General features: G+C 40.3%; 1 protein-coding gene across 1 annotated transcript in view; it reads right to left on the bottom strand.

Annotated features, from left to right (window-relative positions):
• Positions 1 to 14793, bottom strand: part of MBOAT1 (membrane bound glycerophospholipid O-acyltransferase 1) — a 56433-nt gene that overhangs the window by 23456 nt on the left and 18184 nt on the right. The window contains exons 2-4 of the mRNA XM_086842202.1: positions 9822 to 9967; positions 9224 to 9301; positions 5841 to 5936 (exon numbers count right to left, since the gene is read on the bottom strand). Of these exons, the coding sequence (XP_086698328.1) occupies positions 5841 to 5936; positions 9224 to 9301; positions 9822 to 9967 (320 nt within the window). The remainder of the gene's footprint in view (positions 1 to 5840; positions 5937 to 9223; positions 9302 to 9821; positions 9968 to 14793) is intronic.

The following is a 14793-nucleotide window of genomic DNA, read 5'->3' on the forward strand; positions in this document are numbered from 1 at the left end:
ACCTCCCTTCCCATGTTTTATTTATTGGCTATGAGTTTAATCTTAGGTTGTAGCTGCGCAGTACCTCTTACACACAAACCATAGTGGCCAACTTTTAATGTGAAAAAAAAATAAAAAAAATTAAGAAATTGACCCAGGGACAATTTTATTTTAAAGGCATCTAACAGAAGGTATAGACAGCTTTGGGGTTTTGTTCACCTCATGTTAGATGCCATGAAAAATAGCACAAGACTAAGATGCAACCATTTACAGAGAATGCTCAATAGAGGGGTTTACTCCCCTAAATAAACCTTCCAAATGAAAACATATCGGTTAATATAATTTTTAAATACAGCTTTCCCCAACACAATAAATTTGCCAGAAGCACAGGACAGTGGAAGTAAAGATGTTTTGTTTGTAGACTGCTGTGAGGGTCCTCACCGCATCACAGGCTGGCTTCTGCACTGAGCAAGCTTTGATGCTTACGAGAGAAAAGACGTTTTCCAAGCACAGTCTGCTTGACCTTAGGTAATCCCGTGGAGAAGTCTGGCACACGCTTGCTAGAAATAGTTTCCACTGACCTGATTTCACTAAGAGAGGAGGTGGAGTCAAAAGGCTCATAGCAGACAAGACTCCAAAACAGAGAACATTTATTTCAGGGTTACCTATGCAGCGCTGAAGCCGTGACAAGAAGTTCACACAGTCACACCCTGCTGTGACAGTAACCATTGCTGACAAGAGGATGGCCAAGCTGGCAGTGAGCTCGTACTTTTGCTTTCAACAGTAAGAGGAAGAAGTACTGAAGTATGTCAGAGGAAAAACACTTCACTAAACACACCACCTTCAAAGCAACTTACAATTTCCTGCATGTGATGTGTTGCCTTTTTCTGCATGTGTGTGTGAAAGCTCCCAAGCAGTATTTCTTAAGCCCTCATGGTAGAAACATTTCACTTAAAAGAGTGTTTACTTCTGGAGAAGTGTCCAGGGATGTACTAGATGCATGGAGTTCTCTAGTAGTGCTTGCCTGCTTGAATTCTGCTTAGTTCCCACACTGCAGTTCTTGCAGGGCTCCTACACATCCAATGGTAAGTGATCTCAGGGCTGCTTCCAGTGGACAAGCACCCAGCTGAGCAGCAAAGCAGCAAACAGGCATGGAAAACAGACTGACCCCCCCCCTTACTCACCCTGCACCTGCACTGCTGCTGGGGACCAGCTGCACACCAAGCACTGCTGGAACAGACACCCCAGCAATGTACTGCATGTCACACATTTGGAAGACCAGAAAATGAAAATAATGAACTGAACTTGCAGGACCAGACAACGTTTCTGCTCTTTGTTTTAACGTGGTAACAGAGTACATCTATCTTTGCTTTCATCAGCAAATGTATTTCCTTTGTGAAAAACGGCTGCTGTACTTTTATTCCTTCCTTTTGTGGTTGAAACTAAAAGCCCCTGAGAGAGGAGAAAAACAGCAACAAAGCACTAATCACCCAGTAAAAATTCACTGCCTGAAGTGACACTTGTTACTGAAGCATCTGCTTATATATATATGGCTTTTTTAGAGGGTTCTCTCAATAGTCATCCCTTTCTAGGAGGTTTGCTGAGAATGCTGCTGCTGCTGCTGCTCTGCATTTGGGATAGGGCAAACACAAAGGTGGTGTCTGGAGAGTGATGTCCACCAAAGCACTTGTGAAAGATCTACTGATTTGACACATGGGGAGGAAAACCTCTCAAGTCTCTCAGATACTTCAGCTATGGTCTCTCTAAGACCACAGAAGACTGAAAACTGTGCCAGTGGGTGTAGTGATCTTCACAAACTGAGTTTCTCTCCTGTAAGGAGTGACAGCAAGAATCATAGAATCATTAAGACTAGAAAAGACCTCTAGGATCATTGAGTCCAGCTGTTAATCCAGCACTGCCATCTTCACCATTAAACCATGTCTCCAGGTGCCATAACTGCATATTTTTTGAACACTTCCAGGGATGGTGACTCCACCACTTCTCTGGGCAGCCTTTTCCAATGCTTGGAAATACTTTCCATGAAGAAACTTTTCCTAAAATCCAATCTAAACCTCTCCTGGCGTAACCTGAGGCCATTTCCTCTCATCCTGTCTCTTGTTATATTGGAAAAGTGACTCACCCCTGCCTTGCTACAACCTCCTTTCAAGCACTTGTAGGGTGATAAGGCCCCTCCTGCTCTCCAGGCTAAACAACCCCAGCTCTCTACTCATATATGAAAGAAACTCCCATATGCACAACCAGTCTCTGACATTTCACTGAATAGCCTGCAATATTAGGAAATTTTGCTCAGACACCGCAATAATTCAAAGAGGAAACTGAAAAGCTCTATGGCCCTAATCAAGCAAAGGATTGAAACAGACACAGGTTCCATACCTTCTGAATTTTTTCTGGATGATCATGTGCATCTGGCATTTGATCATGAAGCTTCCTAGACTGAAACCTTACCTATTACTATTTTTCATAAATCAGAATCAAGATACCTTATTTTAAACTAATTTTCCTTAAAGATATATATATATATATATATATATATATATATATATATATATATATCATATTGCTATACTCAATCTGAGCCTGGAATACAAAGGGAAAAAACACAAACTGTATGATATTTTTACTGTTGTATTATTAAGTTGTATAGGCAGACAACTTACCAGCATAATCCTCTTAGCATAAAGAAGAAGAAATGAGAGAAAGAGTTAGGATTTCATTTTTTCAGGTACAATGTACAAATGCCATGGCAAACCAAGCAAAATAAAACATGCATGTTTCTCTGAAAGATTGATTTGAATTAAGGTGGAAGCACAGGATTCAATTACTGTACAGTTAGCATTCAAAAACAAATAGGATTTTTGAGGAAGTAGCAAAGAGAAAATTCCTAAATTATACCACTACATATTTGAGAAATAATATAACCAAAAGAAATTTGATAAAATATATACACATTTTTTAAAATTAATTAAAATTGAAGTGCAGCAAGGTGGAAATTATTTTCCTTAAAACCTGGCAGTCATTTAAAAAAAAAACACAAGTTTTTCCTTAAGTACTATGCAATACATGAAAAACTCTTAAATCAGGAAATAGCTGCAAGAAGCTTGAATGCAGCTCTGTCTGTGGGACTGAGTGACCAAACGTTTCCTTTTTAGGAATTAAGAACTAACTAGTCACCAGCAGGTGAGAAGTCCCTTCTTATTTCGTAGCCTGGAAGTGATGTGCCACAGCTTGATCTTTCACTTTCCAGTTTGCTTAAGATATGACTCAGAAGTTACCTTGTTCTCACCATCTCTACCTGCATTTTACAAGCTCTGTTCTCAAAATGGGAGGGCTCCAAACAAATAGCACAACCAACTGTTACTAAAAATGCCCCAAAAATTTGCAAATTTGCAAATATTTGCAAACACACTTCAGAAGGGTTATGCATGCAAGTTGCTAAGTGCACAAGGCAGGTCAAGAGAGCAAATGAGGGATGCTGGCTTTCAGCACTGCTGCTGGGAAACACTCAGTGATCATCTGGCTCATCACTTCAGGGAACTGACAGTGGAAACCTGATGGCAATAGAACTGGTTATGTGCCTATTGGATGTGGATTAAAACTTCCTCCTTGCAACCAGATATCACCAGACTTATGGAATACTTAGTCAGCAGATGATGGTTTATTTGTTTCATCTTAAAGATTCCTCCAAATCCAGTGTCTTGCCTTCTCAGTATATATCCCCAGCCACGTTCACCCAAAATTGTGGGTGGCAGGAGGGAGATGAACTCAGCTCCATGGTTCTGTCTCACTCATTTCTGAAACCCTGAACTTTAATGCCATCCTCCCAGCTATGTCCTGTCCTAATGATTCCCTATTACCACATGCAACAGATGAGGAGCCATCAAATATGGGAGAATGAACAAGGGAAGGTTCAGTTGCTGCTCATACATGGTAAAACTGTGTCCAGGGAGTATATTTTATCTCTCTGGGTCATCACATCTGTTCAGTATGGGAAAAAGCTTCAACGGGCACATATTTGCAGCTGAAGAAAACAGGTTTTAAGACAGATTTATGATGGTGATCTGGGTGTCAACACTTTGGATTGCAAGTTTTCAATACTTCATTACAGTATTTTTATTTATTTGTAGCTTCTAAAATACACCATGAAGGTGCAGGTCATATCCATAAACAAGTTCCATTTTTTTACTATTTGGTAGTTTTATTTTTGACTGAAGTTTAGGAATTGGTGTGTATCTTGAAGAACCAAGTCAAAATCAAATAACATAGTAAGCATTAATTTATCAAGAAATAATTTATTAATTAATCAAGCATTATTTTTTCACTACCATTATTATCCTCAAGCTCATCATTAAATAAGAGCAGTTACTTTTTCATCAAGGGAACAGAGAACACTTCCTAGTCTATAAAAAAACAAATACCATTCCTCTTCTTTCACCTCCAGTCTCAGCTGGATCTTTATTAAATGTATCCAGCAAGAGAGAGCTAATATGCCTCACAGGGCATTTCTGAACACAATATTCAGAAAAGTATGATCTCTCACATTTCTCTCTCTGTCTCTGCCTCTTACACACACTGAGCTATAGCGTTCCAATCCCATTTATAGGCTTTTTGGTAGGTCATGCTCTTTGAGGACATGCTTTTGTGTATTGAAAAAACTGCAGAAAAAATTACAGAACTACATTTCTTTAAACATGTAAGTTCACATTACTGCAGCCTCCTTAATAAAAAACCTCCAGAGTTTGAGAGAAACTTCTCCTCCACCACCTGAAGTTTAACTAAATGCTGAAACCCACCACCTCAAAGAGAGAGACACATACACAAAGACAGCAAAAACCTTCATTCTCCTACTCTGTGCCAGTAAGATGAAAGAGACTTGGAAGAGCCATGTAAAACTTACTGTGTGAGTTTACAGAAATATTTCATTGTATGTTACTAATTACTCTGTCTTCAGACATTCAATTTAAGAAGTGGAATACAGATTAGCACACTGGTTTTAAATCATGCAAAAGCATACCTTCCTCTCACAAACAAAGCACATAGGGTGAGCTGTCTCTATCTTTGCAAAGCATCCTCTACTGCTTCCCTGAGTGAAATCAGAGACTACAATATGTATGAAAACCGTTTCACACATATCACAGCATACAAAAAGTTGGGCCATTTAAGCAGCAGCCACAAGCTGGCCCCACAAGAGAAACAGTGCTGACAACCCAAGCTGATCTCTGTCTCTCTGACTGGGTTACTGACCCAGCTCCACCTGCAACTCCTCCCTGCCCAAATCCTGCTCTCACACCCTGGGGTGCTGGGCTGGGGAACACCTTCAAGATAAATCAGCATGGGGGAAAGGAGACACAGAGCTGACAGCTGTGCCTAGGAAGCTGGAAGGAGAGCAGCCCACCCCACCTCCCAGGGCAGACCACCAGGGAGCAGAGCACCAGCCACATAAGTCACTCCTACAGCTCCAGGAACAGACTGCCCAGCTTATCCTCCCAGGCTGCTCTGCAGGGAAACCTAGCTAGCTCACTACACTCTCCCTTCCCAGCTACACAGCTTCTAGCAAGAAAACAGTAGAAACAACGAGTCATTGCAAAAATCATACAGTGCTTATTCCTTTTTTAAAAAAAAAAAAACACAACAAAAACCAACCAAACAAACAAAAAACCCCACCCAAATCAAAAACAAAACAAACAACAACAAAACTCCAAAGATCACAACAAAAGCCTCAGAAAAAGCTTAAGGGTAACAAAATGGCAGGTGCTCCACAGACAACATAAAAATCATTCTTACAACTTCCTGAAATCAACTAACACTGATTGACACAGGAACCAGTTTGCAGACTCACTCACCCGGAAAAATCTGTAGTGAGAATACCATAATGAAATATGTATATTCGGCTTATGTGGCACAGTGTGAGGTATCCCATAGCTACGACAAAGGAGTACCTAAAAACATAACACACAGAACACATAGTTACCAACACGAGTACCAGCAAGAACTAGAATCACTCAAATTGGGTTGGGCTTGTTTTGATTTTTTCAGAGTGTTAAAAAGTCTGAAGCTACGCTACAGGACCTGGAAGGAATTCTCAGAGGAGACTGATGGTGTTGTATGCAGCTGAAACCTGACAGAGGTGTCTCCTCATTCTGGGAGGGGAAAAAATGGAAGAAGAAATAGGATTGATTCAAGTTGTAAAATTCAATTTTCAAAACTCCCATCTTTGCATATTATTTCAAAATTTCTGTCCAGCTTAAGTATTTAAAACCAGATGATACTGTATGTCAGTCGCTGAAGTTATCCACTGCATTTTTTGTCTCTAAATGTTTTTCATATGCAACTCTTCTTCAGAAAAGAAGAGTTAGGAAGTTTAGAAAGACTAAAATATTTCAAGTTTAAGGTGTTCACTTTCGTGATTTTTTAAGGGCAGATGATGGCACACAGCCTGATCTTTTCAGCTCTCCATGCTGAAGCACACCATCTTCCAGAAAAGTCATAGAATCAGATAGATTGGAAAGGATCTGTAAGATCACTTCAGTGCCCAGCTGAAGAAGTGTTCCTTAGGTAGATTGTGACAAATTCACTCTCTGTTTCAAGATGATAGCACACTTCTGTTGGGCAGGGCAGTAGCCCTGAATAATAGATAGAAGATTCTATCTTAACAGCTGAACAGTCTGAAGACTGGAAATGTTGCAGCATTTGCATGGGCAGATGCAGCCTTTCATAAAAGTAATTTCTCCCTGTATTTACATGAGCAAGAAAAAGGACACTGGGGAGGAAAGAAGCAGGTGGATCTTTGGAGACAGACTGGCACATGAAGCAAACAAAACAGTGCAATGGCGAGCTGGGACACCAGAATGAAAGGCTGGCACCACATGGACAGGCCAGGACCAGGTCTACTGGTGTCCTCCATAGCAGAGGTTATCCATGTAGGGGAGAAGAGGCAAAGACCAACAGACAAAAGGAGATGGCACATCCTGCAGGCCTGGTAGGGCTGAGCCTCAGGATACTGGTAAGCACAAATTGCCAAGAGAGGTCCCCCCACCCCCACGAGAGCACCCACCACAGGGGAGAACTAAAGGTGAAATCAGACAAGAGGATCAGTCAGCAGACAACTGAAAAAAGAGCCAGGCCTTTGTCAAATTATGGCTGGTTTTAAAAGAAATGAGTTTTTCCTCCCTGGGGGCTAATAAACTGCAGTGTGAGTGACAGTGATGGATCACAAGGCAACCTGTGGGTCATGTGGCCCACAGCAAACAGCTGGATGAAAGGCAGACTGAAAGGACATGACAAATTCTTCAGCAGATTCAGAGTAGAATTTATCGTATTTTATCTGGGTCAGGCATCCAGTCCTGCCTCAGCAAGGTCCTTGGATTCCCCTCTCATCAGCAGAGAATGGCAAGCATCCATCCAAAGGCAAGTCACCCAGCTCAGACATGTAACAGCAAGAGACAGGATGAAGGATCTAAAATAAGCCTCCATGCTGAGGGGTAAAGCACTTAGATTGAAATGGGGAGCAGAGATATACTGAACTGCTGATGCAGCTGGGAGCATTTCTGATGCTGGATTAATTCATCCATTTATAGTCCTTGAAAGCTAGTAGCTTCACCAGAGAGTAAACTAGCAAAAAATAACCAGGGAAAAGAATATGAAGGTTAAATGATGCAGTTTATTAAATTTTTTCTCTTCCACTGCATTTTTCTGAGGGAAAAAAGAGCCAGGTCTTGAAGCCCCACTCTGAAGGAGCTGTTCCCCTTATGAACAGGTCCAGACCTTAAAGTGGCATTGTTCAAGCTTACTCTTAACTGGTCTGAGTATGTTGTTACTTTGCCAAAATTAATGATGTGAATGTGCTTTGAGTCACACTGTTATGGCTAGTAGCATGCAATAGAGAAGTCCTAACCCAATTCTCCCTCAGAACCCTTGAAGTTTTTCAGCAGGTTGGACTGACATTTCACATAGACTCAAATCAACACACAACTGTCTTGCAGCAGTGGGCGACGCTATATGAACTGGCTTGGTTTGTGTTTCAGTATAAAGCTATTTTGCTATTAGCCATTGTGGTTAACTGGCTAAAGAGAAAGAGTGAGGACACACCATTGAAGTTGTGCCCTTTTCCTTATCACCTTATCACTTGTCTAGGAAGATGCAAATAACTTGGATGATTCCTTGGTTCCTCCGATCTACAGTCACTAACTCCTGCAATTCCCTCAAGTGACAGGAATGACATGACCAGGAAACCATAACATGATTTTTCTAACACCTTTTTATTTGGTGTCTGGATGGCATTTCTTTAACAAACATTGTCCAATTACCTTTTTTTTTTTTTTTTTTTTTTTTTAATGACATTATTAATTACCTCTAGACTTCTGGGCTTTTCACTCTGTGAGAGGGTGAAAAAAACACCTCCTTAATACCTATCTGGCTGGTGCAAAATGCTAGTAACTGCTGTAGACAGGATTTTTTTTACAGTTCACATTTCTAAATAATAGAAAAGTCATAAGTAGGGTTCCCATTTAGATATTAGAGAGGTGCCTCTTCAGGAAAAAAAGGAAGGTGGGAGGATTATCTGACTATCAGATTCTCAAACAGTCCTGGCCTTGAAGGCAAGCGAAGAAAGGGTTTCTGTTCCCAAGCCTAGATTTATATGGATTCTGAGCATTCAGCAGCAGCTACAGAAACTGCCAGACAGAGCAGAGACAGAAAACACCTGCCACACATCCAAACCATAAGCTTCTGCTTTAAGCAATAACAGTTCTGGTATTTTCTACTTTTTCACAAAGCCCAGTACCAAAAGCAAGACCTCATTTTGTGGATCACTAAGCTACCTTATTTGAATGACCTAACTCAAGAGTAAGTGGAAAATACCGAAAGGCCAAACAGCAATCAGGAAAACACATAAAAAAGGAATATCAAATGCAAGCTGGAAGAATACAAGACCAACGAGAACATGACTTCATTGTGTTTAAGACATCAAAGGTTTGTCCATAAATTATTATGCCTGCAAAAGTCAAATTTTGAGGGCAGCAATTTCATAGGAAAATGCAATACATCAACCCAAAAAACCACAAATTGAGATTACAGCTGTTTCTGTAACTCCATGAACAAAGCTCCTGCAAGTTACTGGGAAAGAAGGAAAGAAGAGAAGGTGGTTCTAAAAACTCCTCATGATTCTCTCTGAAAGCAGAGAAATTATGAGAGGGGCAGCTGCAGACTTGCAGCCACATCAGCTCACCTGTGGATGTTGGGAATACTCGCCATATTCATAATGCCATAGTTCATCATCACCAGGACAAAAAGGTGAATGGAATACCTTGAAGAAAACAAAGTGAGTATTTAGATAATTTCTGTGTCACCTGGAAGTGCTGGCAGTTGAGAGTAAGAGAATATTTCCCTGTGCAAATGACATCAATGTGATGTCATATCAGGGTACCAGTAAAACTGGATTACCACACAACATCTTTATAGCCTGACTATCCAACACAGACTGATACTAACTAAAAAGATATTACCTATATGTTTAACTGAAAGAGTCGCCTGGCTAAAAGTACACATTCAAGTTAGATACATCTCTTCCAAAAGAGGTATCTTCACAGCAGACTGGTGAAGAACTTCCAGAACTAACATCACAAATTAAATTAAATACTTCGCTTAAAAATACTTCCATGAGTCATTTTACTTTGAGGGTTTGGAATGGTTATGTTGGTTAGAATCTTTTTTATTAAGGTAGCATTAAGAGCTTTCAGATTAAAAAGATGTAATCCAGAAAAGCTGATATGAAGTTTAAAATTATTTTTACCCAAGCCTTGTCTAAATGGTTAATAAATACTTACCACCCAAAGCAGAAGACAGCAAAGTATATTCCAAAGAGGGTGGCAAATGCATGGCGAACAGCAGAGCTGGCATGACTGGGACTCAAGTAAATACGAAACCAAAATGCAGCCAAAAGTGCAAACAGCTGACAGGCTACAAAATTGATCTGTAAAAGAAAAGCAAAACAAAAAACTGCTTTGATTCTTGGAGGAGGAGGGGAAGGATTCTCTCTTTTCTCAAAACAATTAAGAGCAGAGGTAGGAAACGGGGGGGGAAATCCTGAGCTCCGAATCTTTTGCTTCTCAGCATTCTCACTTGTGAACTCATGCAGTAACTTTTCTTGGCCAGTGACAGAAGGGATTAAACAAGCACACAGCCACTCAGAAGCAGATGAGGAAGGTCAGGCTCCAGCTACCCCAGGGCACAGGTTCTCTGAATCTCTGGGGGTTCTCACTCTCCTCACAGGAAGGCTCTGCTCTGCTGCCAGCCTGGCTCTGGTGCAGGGTACATCATTCCCCTTCTCAGTCCTCTTGGCAAGAGGCAGGGGCCAGAAAGCAGTCTGGGACTCTGAAATACTACCCCAGTACCTGACATTCCCCCAGCCCAACACAAGGGCAAAATCAACAATCCTGATGTGACACTGCTGACTAGCAGTGAACTTAGCTGAATTCCTCCACTCCACAGCATCTTCCACACAGACCTTCCAACTCTCCATTTTTTTGGGGTTTGAGAGCAAAGAAAACAATTTTTCTTTACCATCAAGCAGACATATAAAAGAATATGCTTCCTAAATGTTCTTTGGCTGCTTCATATGAAAATCAGTCTGGCTTCACTACAAGGAGGTAGTGGTGGCAGTGGGAGCACAAGACATGCAGAAGGCAAACAGCACAGGAATAGAGGCTACTCTTGTCAGACACAAGGACAAGCAAAAGCTCCAGTGTTCTCCAGAGGAAAACCAATACCATGCTGCCTTCTTCAAGTCACCTTCTCTTTGACAGCTTCAGCAAAAATCCCAGGAGTCAGAGGAAAAACAGATCAAAGTCAGAGTCAAAACAGAGCTCAGGAGCTGCCTCTGTCAGAGCAAATACACCACTGGGATACAACATCCTGAAGTCCAGCCTGGACCCTAGACAGCTGGAGGTAAATTAATTTATTCACTTGCAGTGTTGCAGTCCTTTGTTTTGTTTTGTTGCTTTCTTTTTAATCTTTTTTCTTTTTTCTTTTTTTTTATTCACCCTGAGCTCTCCAGCAGCAAGTCATCCCAGACCAAGCAAAACTAAACAGGCTGCAACATTTAAGCAATCACTTGGATTAGAGGATTATCCGAAGCTATCAGTCCAGGACAGGATAATACATCTCACTCGGAAATGCTCTGACATGCTGGCTGTCCAGGGGTAGCTGGATTCTGCCAGCCTTCTTGTCAAAAACATTTACAATGTGTTTAACAAGATACTATAGCCCCAAAGTGCTTTTATTCTGGTGGACTACATCCAACATGGTGTTAACTGTTCATGCAAATGCTTTCATTAAAGGTTTGTTGGCTTCATTGGTGCAGTTGCTTTATTTCAGTGATGCAGGCAGTCATGCAGTAGAATAATGCAATCATTTAAATACTTAGGTGTGCTGAATTTTAGTTCTTTGGAGCAGAGACAATATAAATTTATTTCTTGCTCATGCAAGCAAACAGTATTTATAACAAATAATTATAAATAAATAGAAAATTATCATATTACATATATGTCATAAATTATTAATTTATTATATATATGATAATATATACTTATATATAGGTATATATATACATATATACCTATATATACATATATACATATATACATACATATATATATATATATATACACACACATATATATATATTTAAAAATATAAATATAAAACAGAATTATAACCAAAGCAAGTAATTCTCATTTTTAGTGCAAGATTTATAGAGGAAAACAACAAAATTGTGCTGGTCTCATAAAACCCAGATGCTGTAGCAGAAATCCTGAACTTGTCTGTTACCATAGAGTTACATTCAAAATGCTAACACCTTGCTCCCACCCTTCCACAGACAGAGGTGCAGCAGAAACCACTGAAGCCCCTACAGGGATGCTTTCTAAAAAAGTCCCCAAGACAGATGGGTGTCAACTCATCAGCGACAATTCAGTGAAGTTTAATCCCCCCCATCCTGCTCCAATTTAGGGTGACACTGGCACATCCAGTGCAGCTCAATTCTGTGGCATGCAGAGCTTCTCTGATCTGGTGTAAAAAAGGAAAGTGCAAAGACTCACAGAAGCTGACGTGACTGATTGTTTGAAAGACAATACCCTCCTCTGTGCAGTGCCACTCACGGAAGCTTTACACCAGTAAAAGCCATCATGATAAGCAGGCATTTGCTTTTTGCTTTCATCCTGCCCTTGTATACCCAGTTTGAGATGTTAAGGATGCTGGAATCTCAGAGGTTCACACACACAGCACAAGGAAAGTGCAAGATCCCAGAGCAGACACACTTGTAATATAATTTAAACAGCTAAGGTGGGGAATAACAGTGGGAGCAGCAGCAGCAAAAAAGCAGCAGCGCCTTCATCCCAAGCCAACATCCAGCAAAGCACAGTTCAGCAGCCTCACATACATGTGCTGTTGCCTGCCTTCATCTTTGAGTATGTGTTACCTGTGCTCCCAACCTTGCCACTATCACACCTTCATTTTGTTGTGCAAATTAACCAGGACAATTAATCAAGACTGTGCTCTTTTTGCAAGGGTCAGTGCAAAGCCTCGTACCAGGTCAAAACATCACCCTTATGTTTCATTCAGTTTTTGGTTTATAAGGGCTGTTTCTGCAGAGCAGCCAAACATCACAGACCCAATGCACTCAGCAAGCAATAATCTGGCAATAGACCAGACTTGCTCTGTTCTACACACAGGAATAGAGGGACACAACAGCTTTTCATATAACCACCTCTATTTAGTTATTTCTATGTACCATTTTAAACACATGCAGTGTTCACTTGCATACACACAAAGACCAACAGCTCATCTGACAGTGACTTTACTGCATTCCATTTGACATTAGTTTTATTCTTCATGCTACATACTTAAGGCATCCAAGTAAACAGATCCCTAAGAACTTTAAGAAATGTTGAGCTGCATCACAGGTAAACTAAGCCACACTTTCCTTCCTTTCCCTTTCCAAAGAGAAAAAGATTCATACTATTCCCTTTTGGTTATTTCCACTGTTGCTAAAAACACTTTATAAACAGAAAATTCAGGGCTTCTGAACACTGATGAATGGTGTCCAGGCAAAAATAACACAGAAATAAAAGTTATATGCAAATTAACCTTTTTCAGCATTGCAAGTCATTTGACCTATGTTTTTAGCTAGTCACATCTATTCGGTGTTGCCATCAAAATTTTGCACATCTGGTTTCAACTTTGCTAGCAGAAAGGAAACACCTTTGCTTATTACAGTCACTTTCTTCCATGCTCTAGAGAGTAAGATGTAATAAAATTAGGAATCAGAGCACATGATACGCTGCCAAAAGAAGACAGTATCTTCCTTTCATTTTCCAGGATTAAACACTGGAAGACAGAAAGGCAGCCTCATCACAGTATTCTGCAACGACATCTGGAAGACTTGTATCTGAGTCACAGCCAGCTGGAGACAGCCTTGCAATACAGAAACAAGATATCCCACACTTCTGGAGAGAGAGAAAATCTGGAACAGCTCCAGCGCAACCAAGTCGATCGTTATTGTTGTCTGGTTAATGAATCCTTTAATTCTTTATTAGTCTCAACTTTAAAAGGTTGGATGGATCCAGAGAAGGTATGAACAACGAAGGAAAAAAATAAACTGTAGCTCCTCCCTTTATTCTTTCAAATTCTGTAGTAGCAATAACTCAGCAGCGATGTTTCAATTGCAAATCTGAGTTTCACACAAAGTTAGCACTCAGATCAAAACAACCCACCAAGTACTCATGATGTTGATGCAAGAATAGCCAAACAAAGTGGTTTCAAGGTCTCCCTATTGGATTATGCTATAATCCAAGCCTTCAAAGTACATAAAATGTCAGTTCCATCTGTCCTGAGCCTTTGCATCTTCTCCCATTTTTAACAGGGTGAAACTTGGCAAACATTGGACTGGTACGGTATGAAGGGGAAATGCTAATGCCTAGGGATTTGGAACCACCTTTTAGGTCATCTCCATCAACAGGCAGGGCCTTTTACACAGGAAAGTCATCTCCTCAACTTCCTAACCATTCTCAGAGGAAATCCATAAAATTTTTTTCTCAGTATTTTAGTTGATCCAATTAACCATCTGCAAGTGGGCACTTCTAAGGGCAAGTACCAGTGGGCAAATCACAAAATAAAGGTCCCAAATGCCTGGAGTTAAACAAATGCATTTAAAAATCTCACCCTTTGGAGGACATGAGCCCAATGTCAATAACACTGAATAGGAATAACCATCACTTTTTGTCCTGGGAGCAAACTGGCCCTGTAGTGAAGGCTGGGTAGGAAAAAAAAAAAACCCACAAAAGTAGTAACTTGTCAAATCCCTGTAACAGGAGAAGCCATAGAGGATTTCCAAAGAGAGAGGTAAATGTGTTGCTTGGTGCACTGAAAAGTTACTGAAAAAAAATCCCAAAAAAATCTTAAAAGGAGAAAAGAGAAAGTGCTCTTCCTAGCTAGAAATTCTTGAGATGGAAAACAGAAAATATGAGAGGAGACAAAACCTGACAATACACCTTTAAACCAAATAATTACAAAGAGTCTTGATCACTGCTTATTGTAGTTGAAGGTAGGCTATTGATAACCCACTTCAGGAAGTTCATTTCTGCTCACCCCATAAGCCTTGCATCTGCAAATCTCCATTTCAAAAAGTGGCAATATACATTTGAGAATGTATATTAACACTCCAGGAAGAGATAGTTAAGTACAAACACATAGCCTCCTATTTTAGTGCTTTTAATCTTTACCTTACAGTTAAGTAGCAGA

This window comes from Cyanistes caeruleus, chromosome 1 (genome assembly GCF_971803275.1).
Source record: "Cyanistes caeruleus chromosome 1, bCyaCae1.hap1.1, whole genome shotgun sequence".
Taxonomy (NCBI): Eukaryota; Metazoa; Chordata; class Aves; order Passeriformes; family Paridae; genus Cyanistes; species Cyanistes caeruleus.